At 43.8% G+C, this 20291-nt stretch overlaps 1 protein-coding gene across 14 annotated transcripts in view; it reads left to right on the top strand.

The window, feature by feature from the left end:
• The window catches only part of atg10 (ATG10 autophagy related 10 homolog (S. cerevisiae)), a 271634-nt gene that overhangs the window by 136622 nt on the left and 114721 nt on the right, over positions 1 to 20291 (top strand). For 10 of the 14 annotated variants that reach the window (XR_009651554.1, XM_060908811.1, XM_060908807.1 and 7 more), the window contains exon 6: positions 14589 to 14686. The exons of 1 other annotated variant lie outside the window; for it this stretch is intronic. Coding sequence is in view for 12 of the 13 variants with exons in the window: in XM_060908811.1 (XP_060764794.1) it covers positions 14589 to 14686 (98 nt within the window). In the remaining variant the exon portion in view is untranslated. 3 more of the 14 variants (XM_060908809.1, XM_060908813.1, XM_060908812.1) reach the window with 3 other exon arrangements.

Below are 20291 nucleotides of genomic sequence, written 5' to 3'. Positions count from 1 at the left end.
CTTTGTTGGTTGACCACTCCTGGGGAGGGTGACAACGGTCTTGAATTTCCTCCATTTGTACACAATCTGTCTGACTGTGGATTGGTGGAGTCCAAACTCTTTAGAGATGGTTTTGTAACCTTTTCCAGCCTGATGAGCATCAACAATGCTTTTTCTGAGGTCCTCAGAAATCTCCTTTGTTCATGCCATGATGCACTTCCACAAATGTGTGTTGTGAAGATCAGATTTTGATAGATCCCTGTTCTTTAAATAAAACAGGGTGCCCACTCACACCTGATTGTCATCCTATTGATTGAAAACACCTGACTCTCTAATTTCACCTTCAAATTAACTGCTAATCCTAGAGGTTCACATACTTTTGCCACTCACAGATATGTAACATTTGGATCATTTTCCTCAATAAATAAATGACCAAGTATAATATTTTTGTCTCATTTGTTTAACTGGGTTCTCTTTATCTACTTTTAGGACTTGTGTGAAAATCTGATGATGTTTTAGGTCATATTTATGCAGAAATATAGAAAATTCTAAAGGGTTCACAAACTTTCAAGCACCGCTGTATACTGTTCATAAATCTCAACGTGTTTGTTTTTAGTTTGACACCTTTTGTGTAGATGAGACAATTTTATATATATATATATATATATATATATATATATATATATATAATATAAATATATAAATATCCATATATCCTTCTCACCCCCAGCGGGGGGGTGGTATGCATGTCATCCTCAAGCTCGGGTCCTCTACCAGAGGCCTGGGAGTTTGAGGGTTCTGCGCAGTATCTTGGATGTTCCTAGTACTGCGCTCTTCTGGACTGAGGCTTCAGATGTTGTTCCTAGGATTTGCTGGAGCCACTCTCCCAGTTTGGGGGTTACTGCCCCAAGTGCCCCCACTACCACGGGTACCATGCAACCCTTGACCTTCCACATCCGTTCCAGCTGCTCTTTCAACCCTTGATACTTCTCAAGTTTCTCATGTTCCTTCTTCCTGATGTTGGCGTCAGCTGGGATCGCCACATCTATCACCACCACCCTCTTCTGCTCTTTGTCCACCACCACTATGTCCGGTTGGTTAGCCAGGATGTGTTTGTCAGTCTGGAAGCTGAAGTCCCACAGAACCTTGGCCCTGTTGTTCTCAGCCACCTTCTGTGGTATGGCCCATTGGGACTTGGGTACTTCTATTCCATACTGGTTGCAGATGTTCCTGTATACTATCCCAGCCACTTGGTTGTGCCTCTCCATGTACGCTGATCCAGCTAGCATCTTACACCCTGCTACAGTGAAGGTCCCTTCACTGGCTTCCAGTAAGCTACAGAATTGACTTTAAAGCATTGCTGCTGGTGTATAAATCTCTAAATGGTACAGGGCCCAATTACCTCTCTGATATGTTGCAGCGGCCTAACCCAATCAGATCTACCAGATCGAAACAGAAAAATTTACTATTAAGACCAGTTGTTAAAACAAAGTATGGTGAAGCAGCTTTTAGCTACTATGCAGTACAGCTATGGAACCAACTGCCAGAGGACATTAAAAATGCTCCTGCTGTTGGCAGCTTCAAATCTAGGTTAAAGACCAAGCTGTTTTCAGATGCTTTCTGTTAAATAATTAATATTGTCTTCTTTACATTTTTTTATAATCTTTACTTTCTCTGCATGTTTTAAATTTACTTTAACTTTATTCTATTTTATTCTGCTGGTTTCTTTTTTTTCCTCCTATTTGAACTACTACTTCATTTTATTATTTTATTTATATTATTGTTTAATTCTTATTTTCTTTTTAATTCTTTTAATTAATTGTTTTAGAATAAAAATAAAATTATTTTATGTAATTTTATTTCTCTATTGTTTACTGTTTTTGTTTTTACTTCTGTAAAGCACATTGAACTGCCATTGTGTATGAAATGTGCTATATAAATAAACTAGCCTTGCCTTGCCTTGCCTATGTGCTGGACTGTTTCAGGGGCTTCTTTGCACAGTCTGCATCTTGGGTCTGATCTACTCTGGTAGATCCTGGCCTCTATGGCTCTTGTGCTTATGGCCTGTTCTTGTGCTGCCATGATTAGTGCCTCTGTGCTGTCTGTCAGTCCTGCATTATCCAGCCACTGGTAGGATTTCTTGATATCAGCCACTTCCTCTATCTGACGGTGGTACATGCCATGTAGGGGTTTGTCCCTCCAGGTTGTCTGTTCCTCCTCCTCCTCCTCTGCGCTCTCATCAGGGTTCTGCTGCCTGAGACATTCACTTAGCAGTTCATCCTTTGGGGCCATCTTTCTGATGTATTCTCGGATTTTTGATGTTTCATCCTGGACCGTGGTCTTGACGCTCACTAGCCCTCAGCCTCCCTCTTTCCACTTAGTGTATAGTCTCTGGGTACTGGACTTGGGGTGGAACCCTTCATGCATGGTGAGGAGCTTTCTAGTCTTGATATCTGTGGCTTCTATCTCCTCCTTTGGCCAGTTTATGATACCAGCGGGGTATCTGATGACTGGTAGTGCGTACATGTTGATGGCTCGGACCTTGTTCTTACCATTCATCTGACTTTTCAGGACCTGCCTTACTCTCTGGAGGTATTTGGCTGTGGTTGACTTCCTTGTGGCCTCTTCATGGTTTCCATTAGCCTGTGGGATGCCAAGGTACTTGTAGCTGTCTTGGATATCACTTATGTTGCCCTCTGGTAGGTCAATCCCCTCAGTCTGGATCATCTTGCCTCTCTTTGAGACCATCCGGCCACACTTGTCCAATCCGAATGACATCCCTATGTCATCGCTGTAGATCCGGGTGGTGTGGATCAGCAAGTCCATTTTTCGCTCGTTCCTGGCATACAGCTTGATGTCATCCATGTAGAGCAGGTGGCTGATTGTTGCCCCACTACGGAATCGGTACCCGTAGCCGCTCTTCGTGATGATCCGACTGAGGGGGTTCAGGCCTATGCAGAACAGCAGTGGTGATAGCGCATCTCCTTGGTATATGCTGCACTTGATGTTGACTTGGGCAATGGGTTTTGAGTTGGCCTCTAGGGTTGTCTTCCACATTTCCATTGAGTTCTGGATGAAGGTCCTTAGGTTCCTGTTGATCTTATACAGTTCCAGACATTCCAGTATCCATGTGTGTGGCATTGAGTCATAGGCTTTCTTGTAGTCAATCCAGGCAGTGCACAGGTTGGTCTGTCTCTTCGTACAGTCTCGGGCGACTGTTCTATCGACCAGTAGCTGGTGCTTGGCTCCTCTGGTGTTACTGCCAATCCCTTTCTGTGCCTCGCTCATGTATTGAGCCACATGCTTACTCATTTTTGCCACAATGATGCCTGACAGGGCCTTCCATGTTGTGCAGAGACAGGTAATTGGCCGGTAGTTGGATGGGATGGGTCCCTTCTGGGGGTCCTTCATGATTAGGACTGTCCTGCCTTGGGTTAGCCATTCTGGGTGGGTCTCATCCCTCAGCAGCTGGTTCATCTGTGCTGCTAGGCGTTCATGGAGTGCAGTTAGCTTCTTCAGCCAGTACGTATGGATCATATCGGGGCCTGGTGCTGTCCAGCTCTTCATCTTTGACACTCTTTCTTTGACGTCTGCCATTGAGATGGTTACTGGTTCTTGTTCTGGGAGGTTGCTGTGGTCAGCTCTTAGGTCCACTAACCATTGGGCATCGGTGTTGTGTGATGCCTTTCTTTCCCATATGTCTTTCCAGTATTTTTCCACCTCAGCTCTTGGTGGGTCTGACCGGTTGTTGTTCCCCTGCCACTGAGAGTACACCTTGGCTGGTTCAGTGGAGAACAGCTTGTTTATTCTCCTGGCCTCTCCCTCCTTGGTGTATCTCTTCAACCGGGTGGCCAGAGCTGTTAGTCGCTGTTTGGCAGTTTCGAGTGCCTCTGGTATGGAGAGTGAGTTGTACTTCCTGGGTGCCCCTTTATTCACCATGTTCCCTTTCTGTAGTTCAGCTAGCTGGCTAACTTCTCTCCATGCTGCCTTTATCTTGGCCTCTAATCATCTCTTCCATGGTGGCCGGTAGTTGGATGGGATGGGTCCCTCCTGGGGGTCCTTCATGATTAGGACTGTCCTGCCTTGGGTTATGTTTATGTCCCGAGCCCACCTTGTGTCCAAGCATCTCCATGATTACTGTTGCTGTACTGTGTATCAGCTTGTTGGTCTCAGTGATTGTTCTTGTGGAGATTGTCTTCAGAGCAGCATTCACATCTACTAGTAGATCTTCTGAAGGTACTTGGCAACTCAGCTTCGGTATTCGTTGGGGGCTCCAGGTTTCCAGTTGGGTCACGATCTTCCTTCTCAGGTCAGCAGCTCTTGTGTTGAGGCTGTTAGCTGTTGGGGCCTGGTACCCAATCTCTGGTTGTGGGGTTGATGATGACATCTCCCTGCTGACCTGTCTTCCTGGCTCCCCCTTGCCGTAGCATCATTGTTGTATTTCATTAATCTCTAGTTGTGATAGTAGATTTCAATTACGGATGTTGGAACACTGGGCTATTAGCTGTTTCTTTGTTAGCCTTGATTGTGGGTTTCGAAGTATCCAATGGTCCCACATTCGCTGCATGTATCCCCTCTCTCTGGGATTGCTTGTATAGTAGCATTCCAGCAAATCCGTATTTTCTGTCCTCGTCCATCGCTGTCTTGTTCCAGTAGCCCATTTCTCATCAGTTTGCCCTGGTTCCCTAGCAACTGACGCAGACCTTGTTGACCCGGGCGACGTCTGAGCCGGTATGACTCTATCAGTTATGTCTTCACTCATTCCTGAGGTAGGCTGATATAGGGGTCTTGCCTAAGGACCCTTACTGGATGATGTTTACTGGATGACCGGGATTCGAACCCTGATCTCCCGCGTCGTAGTCATTAGCATTACCACTGTACTATCCAGATATATATATATATATATATATATATATATATATAGAGAGAGAGAGAGAGAGAGACAGACAGACCCCTTTCACTGACGTCACCCGAAACCGGAAGTAAACAGATCCTGCACCATTTTGGAAGACCAACAAACTCGTGATTAGGGGGAAATAACGGCAGCGGTATGTGAACCCACGAGAATAAAGTGGAGTGGCAAACGACTTAAACAAACAAATCTGAGCTGTTTTATTTATGATTTATTGGCCCAACAGTAGACTTGAAAGAAACCTGTGTGAGACTTGGCAAAAAACTGTGGATATAATGGATAAGTCTGTGCATGATCTGCGGACACTTTGAGGCAAGCAAACGCAAGAAATTCAGATTTAAAACATGCTAAATTGGCCTCAAGTTGATAACTGTATGAGGAGCAAGCCTCCCAGACTTCTACAATTTAATAATAATTTAGGATGGTTTGGGGCTTGCTCTCCCTCCTATTATATAAATAAAACATAGTTGTTGTGTAGGCATATATCATAAATACATATGTATAATTTGCATAAATTAACCTAAATTATGGATACCTTAATAGTAACAACAAGTATTAATTTTTCAACTGAAAAGATATATTATTAAAAGATAAATATCAACAAGATTACCTTGGCCATAACTATGTGTAGGTTATTCTTAATAACAGCTGTAATATCACGAGCCAAGCCACTAACAACATAATTGTAAGCCTGTAGCCCTTTGTAGGCCTTCAAGTCATCAGCAGTGTAGGCACTGGGTGTAAACAACAAATAGTTTACAATGTCTGGGTAGCAAACAGATGGCAGAATTGGTGTCCGGTCCTCCTTATGTATCTGACACGGAGAAATAATATAAATCGTGCTGCCTACCAGATTACAGTCGTCTGTTTTATTGTATCAGTACTAGTATCACTTACTATACTCATCAGTCATAGATTAGTCCAGTACAATACGACCAGCTTGCTTTTTTTCCATTTGACTGTTGCAAGTTTTTTCAGGCTGGTACAGTCAAAAATTGAAAAAAGTTTTGGCCTACTAAACTAGTCATCGATTCTACTAGTGTATTAATTGGAGTCGACATGAAAACGTTAGGTAAAAACTTTAAACCAGTACAATCTCTTCTTCAAAGTTTCACCAAATTGTTTTATTTATGCAATTTAAAGCTCATAATACTGTATAACTTTGGTCGAGTAAAAACACGGAGCAAAAACATGGTTGAATCCTGAATGGCTCCTGTTTGTTTAAATAGGGGACTACATAGGCGGCAGAATGTAGTTTCTTTTTCCCTGCCATGGAAGCGCACTTGTATACGGAGAAGGAAAGCAATTTGCATTACAGCCGTGAGGCGGCTCGGCTCGGTTTTCTCTTTTGGGCGCTCTCGTTTTCTGTTAGAATTTGGTAAAGAAAAAAAAAATATATTATTTACCAGCTGACCGGGTCCATTAACATAAATCTGACAGCTGACAAGGTCGGGATATAAACGAACTTTTGCGTTAAACTGTGTGCTTGGATTCACATAATTTTTTCTGAGTCTTATCATATGGGTCAAACCCATCAATCACAGCCAGTTTCTCCACATACCATGCCCTTTCTGCAACTGGTAATGTACTCCCATAACCCAAATTATCATCCATCGTGTCACTTTACTCTCGCTCGTACTTTGTTTTATATTGTGAGTGCATGTACTTGGTCTTCCAATATGGCGCCTAACAAAATCTCGCGGCGCGGTGACATCATGTGAAAGGGGTCTATATATATGCATTGATGGTGAACTTGAAAAAAATGTTTGAAAATATTCCAGAATGAAAGGCTTTTAGCATGCTGTTAGCACAGTAGCCATTAGTATGCTAGCATCTGCCTCCTACCTGGATAGCAAGTGAGCATCTCATTTTTTTGAGCTACCTTTTCATCTCAAATCATGATAAAATATCTTCTGAAAAAAACGAAAAAATGCTAACAGCCATGCTGAAAAAACATTTGTCTGAAGAGGTTGCACTCCAGTAGTTTGTACAAGTTGTTGCTAGGGACCTAAAACTGTCTCCATTCATTGTCTATGGAAAAATTAGTGATTTAAAAATGACAATTTAAAAAAAGACACACAAACTTATCTATCAACTCTGTATTGTTCTGGCACAAGACGGACAAGGTAAAATTGGTTTGGGGTCAATAACTCAAACTGTGGAAGAAACAGTCAGAAATTTGAGGGAAGAATAATCAGAGAACAACATGCAATTGCTTTGCAATCATGTAACGAGAGATGCATTTCCATGAGAAAATGTGAACATGACTGCAGCATTGGTTGGCCATTGCATACCATAACTTGTGCAGTTAACGGCAGACAACCATTGTACAACAGTACAGTACCACAAGCTACTGGTACACGCATGGAGCAGGCATGAGGGTTAAAATTAGTGCACAGACAATTGTCACAACTATGTTGAACAAACTATTAAATAACATTATCACTACATTATCTTAGGTGTCAGTCACTAACAGTTATTGAGTGGTGATCAAAGGATCAATAAAAGGACAAAATGACTATTGACATTAGTGAGTTGCAACTCCATGAATGAACTGAAGGGTGAAAATTTAGAAAATAGCAAGTCGGTGGATGGACATGGACAACAATACACCGTTAACCTCGGCCATTTCCATCACAAAGAAATTATCACCGCTGTTCGTGATTCTTTAACTCAGTCATTGAACTGTGATAGTGACTCGGGATTTAAGTAACTGAAGCAAAAGCAGTATAAGATTGCAAGTCATGCAACAGCAGTGCAGTAGGGACGTGCATCTCCATTGTGGTACACATCTCGATATGTTGCCAGTGGTCTGAAACATTAAAGATTCTTATGAAGCAACTACTAATGCAGTATGATGTGATTCACCCCTATTGCAGTGCAGTACATTTTGACATGATATGATTCAACACAATACTAACTAATATACAGTGTCTTGCAAAAGTATTCATTCCCCTTGGTGTTTGTCTTGTTTTGTTGCATTACAAGCTGGAATTAAAATGGATTTTTGGAGAGTTAGCACCATTTGATTTACACAACATGCCTACCACTTGAAAGGTGCAAATTGTTGTTTTATTGTGATACAAACAATAATTAAGGTGAAAAAAAACAGAAATCTGGAGTGTGCATAGGTATTCACCCCCTTTCATATGAAACCCCGAAATAAGAGCTGGTCCAACCAATTCACTTCATAAATCACATAATTAGTTGATTTAAGAGCCACCTGTGTGCAATCAAAGTGTCACATGATCTGTCACATAATGTCTGTAGAAATCAATCTGTTCTGGAAGGACCCTGACTCTGCAACACTACTAAGTATATACAAATATGGTATATACTTGATGAGATGTGTGTGTGTGTGTGTGTTTGGTAAAGACAAAAGATTAGCTTTGTGTGCTAATTAAGATGTGTTTGTGTGTGAGGCCTGGTGACCACGTGTTTCTAAGTAACACAAAAGAGCTAGCTTTGGTTGCTAATTGAGATGTGTTGACCACGTGTGGAGACACAGATTAGCCTTGTGTCACTAGCTAAGAAGGGTGTGTCTGTGTGTGGCCTAAGCAAAAGTTAGTTAAGGTGTGTGTGTGTGTTAAACAAAAGGTTAGCCTAGCTTGCTAACGAGACAAAAGAATTAGCCGTGTGGCTAGCTAAAGCCCAAGGATCCTACCTCGTGGAGTTAAGACAAAAGAATGTTATCTAAGGTGTGGGGGAGGGTGACCACGTGGTAAGGCCTTACAGTCCCTTTTTGGAATCGGGGCTGTATATGCTAACTGTAATTATTAGAGTACAACTAGATTACAGAAATAGCACCAAAATGATTAAAAATTAGTTATATACACATCATAAAACTAGGTTTGGAATTTTCACCATAAAAATTGTTTCACCCATTTCTTAAAATTATCACGTGTTTGACTAGATTGCAGTGATCGAGGTAGGCTATTCCACAAACAAATTCCTGTATACCTAAAAGAACTCTGAATGGTTTCCATAAAGTATGACGTCACTTACAATACATGGCCATATTCGACAAAATGGACCATGGTGCCAGCAACGTTTGTTCACTGATTTCCTCGAGTATTTCGGACAATAACACAAATAACGATGATCATGAAAAACAAGCATTACCATATCAATTAGTTACACACAAGTGAACAATATTTATGGAGTTGTTTTAATTAGTCATTACCGAGGCTGTTTTGTCAACACTAAATTAAAGCAAAACACCCAACAAACATCAGGCTGCTTAGCTGCATCAGCAATTATGTTTATGCCCAAAGGAACTCAAAATAACATATCGCGCTTAATAAAAAAGTTACAGAAGACATAAGTGTTTTCTTGCACTTTGAATTTCTCTTTTGCGGACTACTGACCGTGTTGTCTCATTTGTCTTGTCTGTTTTTTGGCCAAAGATTGTGGGAACTGCATCTGGATTCAGCGCTGGCTTGTACAGTATTCCTAATGCCCGGTGCATCAGAGGTGTTTGAGAGAAACAATTTTCTTCAAAATGTTCCGAGCACATGAGCTGCATAAAGCAGTGTTTATTTACCCTCTTTCTGCATTGCTGCGGGGGTTGGATTGTCTACCACGGTAATTACAGTAGGCTAGCCTGGTGACCTCTTGAAGTTTTTCATGAATGAGTCAAGAGTATGCCAAGTGTGCTAATGAGTGCTTATGCTGCCAGAAATGTGTAGAAACTCGCACACTTGCCTCTTGGACAGATTTAGGTAAGTCAGATTGTATGCAGATCTGTTTGTAGGTTGTCTAGCAAGGTTACAGTCCTCAGAATGAGGCTGTCATGGCAGCACTACTTGTTATATAAATGGATATAAATATGAAAAGTTAACTCCCCCATTCAGTCACATAGGAGTAGATCAGCTGTTCACTATTCCCTCGCTGTTTATCAGTGACATCAGTATTATCTTTCCCCCTCCACTTTTTTGTTAGAGAAATGGAATTTCATTTTTTTTCATATAAACTTTTAATGAAATAATCTCCAGCCACAGGCAGCTTCAAGTCTTACTCGTTATGCGGTGCTTCCGTGTCTTGCACCCAAATGATGCCAGAGCATTGCTGGAAACAATCGGGGGGGATTTTTCTGATTGGTTAAAATATTTTCAATGGCAGCATCCATGAAATCGTCCATTCTGCATAGAAACTGACTTTCGGAGATGGATATCTTAGTTGTGTAAGTTCCTTATTTTCACTTATTCGCATGAATTGTTAGTTTATATCATCTATCTTCAAAACTGTATTTTAAAAATGGGTTCTCTTTTCTTTTAAGGATATAAAATCACATATGCAGAAAGCGGTTTGGCATTGTGTTGCTGAAAGAAGGAAGGCCTTCCCTGAAAATGATTTTGTCTGGATGGCAGCATATTGCCCTGAAATGTGTATATATCATTCAGCATTAATAATGCCTTCGTAGATGTACAAGCTATCCATGTCATGTGCACTAATGCACTCTCATACCATCACAGATGCTGGCTTTTGAACTATGTACTGATAATAAGCTGGATGGTCCCTCTCCTGTTTAGCCTGAAGGATCTGGTGTCCATGATTTGTCCTGAAATCTTAACAAAAGCAGTAGGGTTCCAGCTCCTTCACTGCTTTGACCCTTATATATTGCAAGGTGATGATTAAAAGGGACATCATAAGAAAAACTCACTTTTTCAGTGCTTGTGCACTAGGGCTGGGTATCACCAGATACCTCACGATACGATACTATGGCGATATTTTGCCCACGATAACGATATCATGGTACAGCGATTCTGCGATAATCGATATATTGCAAGAAATTTCAACCACATCACAATATCTGTGTCACTGAAGAAAATCAGAATTTATTGACCACTGTAAAATTATATTTCATATACATAACTACACACTCTTGCCAGACATATATTTGTCTCTATTCTACTGCTGGCAAAACCAAGAGTTGCTTCACTACAACATACAGAAAATTCCCATTTCTGTGCTAGTATTATCAACTTTTCTGTAAGCATGGACACATCAGTGCTGCTTAACAAGCAGAATCAAATTGTTTTATGAAAACTTAAAACTTGCACTGCAGACTGCACATACATTTCAGTGCTAACACTATTATCAATTTGTTCTTTGTAAACTTGAGAACATATACCTGAGAACATTTAACTTGTGCTTATTTTGCAGGAACAACACACTGTCTGAAACACATTGAAAAGTGCAGTGGGCATCTTAATTGGAGCATCTTAATTTAATTGGAGCGAAACAGGTTTTGCAAAGTGCATTCTCTTTGTCCGGCTCACTGTTTTTTTTTTTTTTTTCTCCTTTCCTTTGGAATCCAAAGTGCCTCCAAACATCTGCCTTAAAGTTCGGCGGCGTCTCTAGGTTTATGTTAACAGCCATGCTTGCCTGTTTTTTTTTCCTCACTGCAACCGCCGGGGAAAAAAAAAGAAGACGAAGAGTGCCTTGCAGTGAGGTAGCGGCACAGCGACACCTCGCGGAGCGGAGGTGCGGAAGTCGTACTGGATTTACAACCCGTCTGAAACATGATTTTATTATTTGAAAAAATATCGATATTCAAATTTTGAGTATCGATATTGAATCGGAAGACAAAGTATCGCGATATATCGCCGTATCGATATTTTTGCACACCCCTATTGTGCACATATATTTGGGTATCTGGAGTGCCTATCAACCCACAAACTCTGAAATAAGACAACCCAGTCAGTTTGTTTTGGGCTGCCTATTTAAAAAAATGTGCTTCAGCAAGCCATTAAGATTTGGCTCCCCTTTCTATGTCAAGGGGAGTTCATTAGAATTATGCCACCCCCTCATCTGAGTATCTCCACTTATGTCATGAGAACTGTCTTTGTAAACAAATATTCATTAAAAAATGCTATATGATTGGTCAGTGGAAGAGGGGGGTAGGGTGAACAGTGGCTCATTAAATTAGCAGTTTTGAACAGGGCTGTTTAGACAGGGTGAGAAGGATGCTGTGGTGCTTTGTCCTTGTGGTATTTTGATCAAAGTATGTCAGACATTTTATTAAGACCCCAAGGAGCTGCGTCAACTTGTGGAAATATGCTGCTTAATTTGTAAATCGGGTCAGTCCAGGCCAAGCTCCTTTTTTTTCTCTTTTTTTTTCTTTTTTTCTGCCAGTGACCGCCTTGTAAAAAGGGTAGTTTCATAATAACACAATTTTCCACTTGAAGTTTCCATCCTGAAAGTACCAGTCAGCTAGGTAGGGAACAGAAGTAATCTGTAATGGCAGCCAACAGGTATTGGGTGAAAGACAGCGTCGAGAATTGTCCAATCACATTAGAGCGCATACTAATTGGCTGCCAAAAAGTGGGAGTATCTGGGGTGCAGATTGCTGCATTTGGGGTGGAATATAAAGGCAACCAATTAGAGAGCAACCTCAGGTCATCTGATTCGCAAAAAGTTTAAATACTTGCGTAGACAGTCATTTGGCCAGCACCCTTAACCAGGAAGGGATATGCATCCGCACAGAATTTAAGCAATTATCATTTGTAACCAATTTTTAATGAATGCTGACAAACTACCAGGTGCATTGTACAAATAAACAATTTTTATTTTCAGACTTATTTTGCATTTTATAATTCATTTATGCTAAACATTTAAGTAGCAAATCAGATTCATCTAATTTTATAGCACAGAGGAAAATGTAGTGAATTTCTTCAGCTAATTCAAGAGCTCAGCTACAGTTTTATGGAATGGAACACAAAGTATTGAGTTCAAAATGCCACTTCAGTGTACAATTACATTCTGGACACTTTGGCAAAATGTTGGAATTATAGAAATAATTTGTTGACAGTGAAAAGTCCTGACTTCAACCTCATTAAAAACTGTTTGTACTATGATGCCTATTACCACTCCCTGTATCAGTAGTAGCCTACAGATACTCTATACTTAATAAAAAGACCAAAAACAAAAAAAAAAAATGGAAAAAACAAATGTGTAAATTGTCTTTAAAGGGATAGTTCGGGATTTTTGACCTGAATCTGTATGGCATCCCCATCAATAGTGTCGTGCAAACACACTGACTTACCCCTGACAGCATCCTGTGAGTCCAGTTCTTGTCCAGTTTTGGTCCAGACGAAAGTAGTCCGGCAAGTTTGTTGGGGTCACGAAAGTAAAACGTTTTTCGTCTCAAAACAGTATGTGTTCAAAAGAGTGATATATTTGCATCACAAAACCGTTGCCAAATAAAAAGTCAGACCTCGAAATCGCTTGGCACTATTTTCTCTCCCTTCTTATCACTGCGCGCTGCCGGCTTCATCCAGCTGCGGCTCCAGCTTCAAGGATAAGCTGGAGCCGCATAAGTAGGAGTCCTGGCGGGTGGTTTGTATTCGATTCGTTTATATCCCGACCTTGTCAGCTGTCACATTTATGTTCATGGACCCGGTAAGCTGGTAAATAATATTTATTTATTTTTTTCTTTACCAAATTCTAACAGAAAACGAGAGCGCCCGAAAGGGAAAACCGAGCCGCCTCATGGCTGTAATGCAAATTGCTTTCCTCCTCAGTATACAAGTGCGCTTCCATGGCAGGGAAAAAGAAACTACCACTGCTGCCTATGTAGTGCCCTATTTATACAAGTAGGAGTCATTCAGGATTCAGCATCCTAAATGACTCCTATTTGTATAAATAGGGCACTACATAGGCAGCAGTGGTAGTTTCTTTTTCCCTGCCATGGAAGCGCACTTGTATACTGAGGAGGAAAGCAATTTGCATTACAGCCGTGAGGCGGCTCGGTTTTCCCTTTCTGGCGCTCTCGTTTTCTGTTAGAATTTCTCATTCTCATTATCTCTAGCTGCTTTATCCTTCTACAGGGTCGCAGGCAAGCTGGAGCCTATCCCAGCTGACTACGGGCGAAAGGCGGGGTACACCCTGGACAAGTCGCCAGGTCATCACAGGGCTGACACATAGACACAGACAACCATTCACACTCACATTCACACCTACGGTCAATTTAGAGTCACCAGTTAACCTAGCCTGCATGTCTTTGGACTGTGGGGGAAACCGGAGCACCCGGAGGAAACCCACGCGGACACGGGGAGAACATGCAAACTCCACACAGAAAGGCCCTCGCCGGCCCCGGGGCTCGAACCCAGGACCTTCTTGCTGTGAGGCGACAGCGCTAACCACTACACCACCGTGCCGCCCTGTTAGAATTTGGTAAAGAAAAAAATATATATTATTTACCAGCTTACCGGGTCCATGAACATAAATGTGACAGCTGACAAGGTCGGGATATAAACGAATCGAATACAAACCACCTGCCAGGGCTCCTACTTATGCGGCTCCAGCTTATCCTTGAAGCTGGAGCCGCAGCTGGATGAAGCCGGCAGCGCGCAGTGATAAGAAGGGAGAGAAAATAATGCCAACCGATTTCGAGGTCTGACTTTTTATTTGGCAACGGTTTTGTGATGCAAATACATCACTCTTTTGAACACATAGTGTTTTGAGACGAAAAATGTTTTACTTTCGTGACCCCAACAAACTTGCCGGACTACTTTCGTCTGGACCAAAACTGGACAAGAACTGGACTCACAGGATGCTGTCAGGGGTAAGTCAGTGTATTTGCACGACACTATTGATGGGGATGCCATACAGATTCATGTCAAAAATCCTGAACTATCCCTTTAAGAAAGAATAAGCTGAGGTTACATATGAACGTGTGTGTGTGTGTGTGCAGGAACACCCTTTCCTAGGCCAGCCTTTCTTTATGCTCCATCCTTGTCACACTGAAGACTTTATGGGACCACTTGTCAAAATGGCACATGCCAAAAAAAGGTAATATTTCACTACTGTATCACTGTCTGTATTACTAGTTATTACTGCTTCATCTGAACTGATCCAGACTAGCAACATGAAAATAAGTTTTGTTGCATTTTTATTACATATTTGATTTTTTTACTCAAAAGCATCTGCCATGGGGGAACAGTGATTAAGAAACCATGACACACATTTCTGTTAATTAAAAAAGTGATGCACAAAATATTAATTTGCTTTATTTGACTCTTTAATTCAGGTTTTTGTAAAAATCATGTGGTGATTTCACATTTGGTCCAAACCTGAATCCATGGGCAAGTCTTTGTCCAAGATTAAATCTGGGTTCATTTATAGAGAGTGTCAGTCATCACTTTTTTTTTCCCCCTTAAAAAAAGCAAACAAAACCACACACACGCAAACTCCGAACTGCAGATCAATTGTAAAATTACATCACATGAGAGAAAATAGAATTTGTGTATTTAATTTAATAATGTATTTTTAATTAATGATTCTTTATTTTTGCTCAACACTGTTTCTTAGGGTCAGGTCTTTTTGTTAAAGCTGCTTACTTTTTTTTAATGAGCTATAGTCACTTGCACGTGAATACTTACTTTCTTTACTGCCTAACATCCAGAAGATAATCATCCTCCTTTGCAAACTAGACTTCTCATGACATTATGAAACCTGAGGCCAGTGGCTGTTCTCGGTTGGATGGCACCTTCGGCATGCCCACGTCCTCTGTGCAAATAAAAATTGTGTCGATCCAACCCTTCTTTCCTCTTTTTCCTAAACTGGGTACCTGATGTCTTCGACCTTTTCTTATCTATTTGTGTCGATTTGGCACTCAAGCATCAATACATTACCCATCCCCCAACACTGTTGAGACTAAACCAATTCACCTTTGTAGACTAGTTTTATATTATTTTTAACAATTTAACGATTTTGCACGAACCAGAAAAGAAATGCAACAATATGTCTGTGAAACTATATATTCACAGTATTTTTAATTATTTGTCATTTATTTGGAAGCATTTTGTAGTGTCATTTGATTTTACTAATTGCATTAGTACTGTACAAAGTTAGAGGTGCAGTATTTGATAGATTTCCCCAAGTTCCCAACAACCTTAGGACAAGTAAGAAAATGGCCCAAGACAAATTATGAAACACTGGCAAACGTATACAAATTGGAGGGGAAAATACAACACGAAGTTGCTTTGTAAGGTGTTGAATCCACAAAAGTTGTGTCTTGGATTAGATTCTACAGATCTCTGGTACTGTACTGGAAGAACAGAACACCATTCTTCCAAAGGATATTCCCTTAATGGGTGTTTTAATAATGCTGGTGGAGAGCACTAACACGTTGCTTCAGAATCACCCATATGTTTTCATTTGAGTTAAGGTCTGGTGACTGTGAAGGCCAATAGTTTCAAGTTTTATTTGTCAAATACATGCATATTCATTGTTGTGTAATACAAATTGTAGGGCTGTGGTTCTGGACAATGACGACAACCACCAATCATGGGATCTATATACAGAGCAGTATAGAAAGACATACGATATACAGAAAACCAAACAAGCATAGACATGATCTATATGTGCAAATGAGAATTGGAGTGCAAGTGTGTCCCCATTGTGAGTTATTAGTGACAGAAGACCTGGTTTTCCTTACTTTGTGTTCACTGATGTAAATGACTGGACAGCCACTCTAGTGATGCAGCCCTTATGACTCTCTGCAGGTCTTTGTGATCCTGCCTAGCACTGTGTTTATACCAAGCAGTAATGTTGCTTGTCGTGGTTCTCTGTAAAGAGCACTGATGCATTAGACACTTGTCAGAGGGCAAGGAGGAAGCCTAAATTTTTTTTTTTGGCCTGCAGAGGTAGTATAGACATTTGTAGCGCTCTTTGAAGTGTGGGTGGAGCACAGAGGATGGCAGGACAACGCTTCAATGCAAAAAGGCTTTTTATTCCCAGACTTTTCAGTATAGTAGCCAGTTCTTAATCTGCTCACATAACACACACACACACACACACACACACACACACACACACACACACTGTGTTCTTGTCCCGGGATGAGCTCTCCTCTGCTCTCCCTCTGCCTCCTTAAATAGGGCGCGGTTACTGGGAAAACACACAAAACACAGGTTAATTACCGTCAGGTGTAGTGATTCTGCCACTCACCTTCCCTAGCTGCGCCCTCCTGTCACAGACCGGCGCTTGACCACGCCCCTGCTGCCACATACCCCCACCGCCCGACTCAGGCCGGGCGCCCGTCCGGCCCTCAGCCGACTCCCCCCCCCCCCCCCCCCCCTTGACGGGAGAGGAAGTCCGCCACGACCATCTGCACCCCCGGCCTGTGGACCACCTTGAAATTGAAGGGTTGGAGTGCCAGATACCAACGGGTGATCCGCGCGTTGGCATCTTTCATGCGGTGGAGCCACTGGAGGGGCCCGTGGTCCGAACAGCGGGTGAAAGGGCACCCCAGCAGGTAGTAACGGAGGGCGAGGACTGCCCACTTGATCGCCAGGCATTCCTTCTCAATAGTGCTGTAGCGTCCCTCACGCAACGACAGCTTCCTACTAATGTACAGGACGGGGCGATCCTCCCCCTCCACCTGCTGGGACAAAACGGCCCCCAGCCCTCTGTCCGACGCATCCGTCTGCAACATAAAAGGGAGAGAGAAGTCAGGGGAGTGTAAAAGTGGCCCCCCACACAGTGCAGCCTTTACCTCAGAGAAAGCCCGCTGGCACTGCTCCGTCCACTGGACCGGATCTGGCGCCCCCTTTTTAGTGAGGTCAGTCAGCGGGCTGGTGACGTCCGAATAATTAGGTATAAACCTATGATAGTAGCCAGCCAGCCCCAGGAACTGTCTCACCCCCTTTTTGGTCTTGGGCCTCGGGCAGGCCGCAATCGCTGCTGTCTTATTAATTTGGGGACGCACCTGCCCGTTGCCCAAGTGGAAGCCCAGATACCGTACTTCCACCCACCCAATCGCACACTTCTTCGGGTTGGCAGTGAGACCCGCCCGCCTCAGCGACCTAAGGACGGCCCTCAGGTGTTGCAGGTGCCGCTGCCAGTCGTTACTATAAATGATAATGTTGTCCAGATATGCGGCCGCATAGGTGGTGTGGGGCCGGAGTACCCTGTCCATCAGCCGCTGAAATGTAGCGGGCGCCCCAAACAGCCCAAACGGAAGTGTGACGAATTGGTGTAAGCCGAACGGTGTGGAAAAGGCCGTTTTCTCCCGGGATAATGGAGTCAAGGGGATCTGCCAATATCCCTTCGTCAAATCCAGTGTCGAGTAAAAGCGAGCCGTGCCTAGTCGATCGAGCAGCTCGTCAATACGAGGCATTGGGTACGCGTCGAATTTAGACACCATGTTGACTTTTCTATAGTCCACACAGAACCGGACCGACCCGTTGGCCTTGGGTACCAAGACCACCGGGCTGCTCCAGTCACTGTGGTACTCCTCGACGATGCCCATTTCGAGCATGGTCTGAAGTTCTTCCCGAACCACCTTTTTTTTTTGTGTTCGGGTAGCCTGTAAGGGCGGCTACGCACTACCACCCCCGGGGGCGTCTCTATGTGGTGTTCTATGAGGTTAGTGCGACCGGGCAGGGGCGAGAACACATCCGAAAACTCGGCCTGCAACTGGGCGAGCTCCGTGAGTTGGGTCGGGGAGAGGTGGTCTCCACAGGGGACCGGAGAGGTACGTGATGCCATTGTCCCTTTTTGAACCTCCAGCCCCAGCTCCGCCTTCTCCGGAACTACCGACACCAACGCCATGGGGACCTCCTCGTTCCAGAGTTTAAGCAGATTCAGGTGGTAGATCTGTAGCGCCCCCTCCCTGTCCGTTCGCCTTACCTCATAGTCGACGTCCCCGACTCGCCGTGTGACCTCAAAGGGTCCTTGCCACTTGGCGATTAATTTGGAGCTCGACGTGGGCAACAGGACGAGTACTTTATCTCCCGGAGTGAACTCTCTAAGGCGCGTGCCCTTGTTGTACAGGCGGGCTTGCCGTTCCTGGGCCTGCCGCAAATTCTCCTGAGTTAGGTGGGTGAGCATGTGGAGTTTTGCACGCAGGTCCATAACGTACTGAATTTCGTTTTTACTCTGTGAAGGTCCCTCCTCCCAATTTTCCCGCAGCACATCTAAGATGCCGCGCGGGTTACGCCCATATAATAATTCAAACGGGGAGAACCCCGTGGAGGCTTGGGGGACCTCTCACACTGCAAATAACAAGGGTTCGAGCCATTTATCCCAGTTACGTGCGTCCTCACTTAGGAATTTTTTAATTATATTCTTGAGGGTGCGATTGAACCGTTCAACTAAACCGTCCGTTTGTGGGTGATAAATGCTGGTGCGGATCGGCTTAATACCCAATAGCCCATACAGTTCGCTCAGTGTTCGTGACATAAACGAGGTGCCTTGGTCAGTCAGAATCTCTTTTGGGATTCCAACTCGGGAGATGACGTGGAAGAGGGCCTCCGCAATACTGCGTGCTGAGATATTGCGAAGAGGCACCGCTTCCGGGTATCGCGTTGCATAGTCCACCAGAACCAATATAAAGCGGTACCCTCGTGTTGACCGATCTAATGGCCCGACGAGATCCATCCCAATTCTTTCGAACGGGGTCTTGATTAATGGTAGGGGGCGCAAAGGCGCTTTTGGAATGGCCGCTGGATTTACTAACTGGCATTCGCGGCACGCCATACACCACTGACGGACGTCGCCGCGAATCCCCGGCCAATAGAATCGGGCCATTATCCGGGCTAGTGTCTTATCCTGCCCTAGGTGTCCAGCCATGGGATTAAAGTGAGCCGCCTGAAATACCAATTCCCGGCGGCTCTTTGGAATTAACAGCTGTGTGACTCGCTCTTTCGTCTGAGTGTCTTGCGTCACTCGGTATAATCTATCCTTTATAATAGAAAAATAGGGGAAGGACGGGGTGGCGTTCGGCTGGAGCGTTTGACCATCGATTACTCTCACTTGGTCAAACGCATGTCGCAGAGTCTCGTCTCGCGATTGTTCTAATGGGAAATCCGCGAGGGATTCCTCAACAGAAAGTGGAGGAGCCGGCGGCTCCTCACTCTGTCGCAGAGATGACGTAGATGGCTCTGCGACAGCAGCTCCAGCCAAAGCGACACGGGGACCTTCCCCTGTCAAATGGCAGGACCCACTCTTTACTAGGCGCGTCATTAAACCCCGAAATCCCGGCCAATCAGTCCCCAAAATTCAAGAGTGGGTAAGGCGAGGATTAACCGCCGCCTTCACTATAGATTTTTCCCCTCTGAAATGTATGTGGACCGACACCAAAGGGTAGCTGTGAACATCCCCGTGCACACACAACACCTTCACCCCCTGTGCTCCCCCCAATGCCTCGTCTTGCACCAGGCTTTGGCGGATCGAGGTCTGATTGCAACCAGAATCCACCAACGCCTGATATGTAGCCCCTTGTACACTCACCGGTATGCGATACGCACCGGCCCGATCAAGGGCAGCTTCTGGCGCGTCGGGAATCTGTACCACCGCGCCCACCTCCATTGCTGCGCACTGTTGTTGCAGGTGGCCCGGCTCCCCGCAGCGCCAGCAAACCGGCCCGGGCCTTCCCTCTGCACCTGTGCTC

This window comes from Neoarius graeffei, chromosome 25, assembly GCF_027579695.1.
Source record: "Neoarius graeffei isolate fNeoGra1 chromosome 25, fNeoGra1.pri, whole genome shotgun sequence".
In the NCBI taxonomy this organism is placed as follows: Eukaryota; Metazoa; Chordata; class Actinopteri; order Siluriformes; family Ariidae; genus Neoarius; species Neoarius graeffei.
This window is presented reverse-complemented; position numbering and strand designations above follow the sequence as displayed.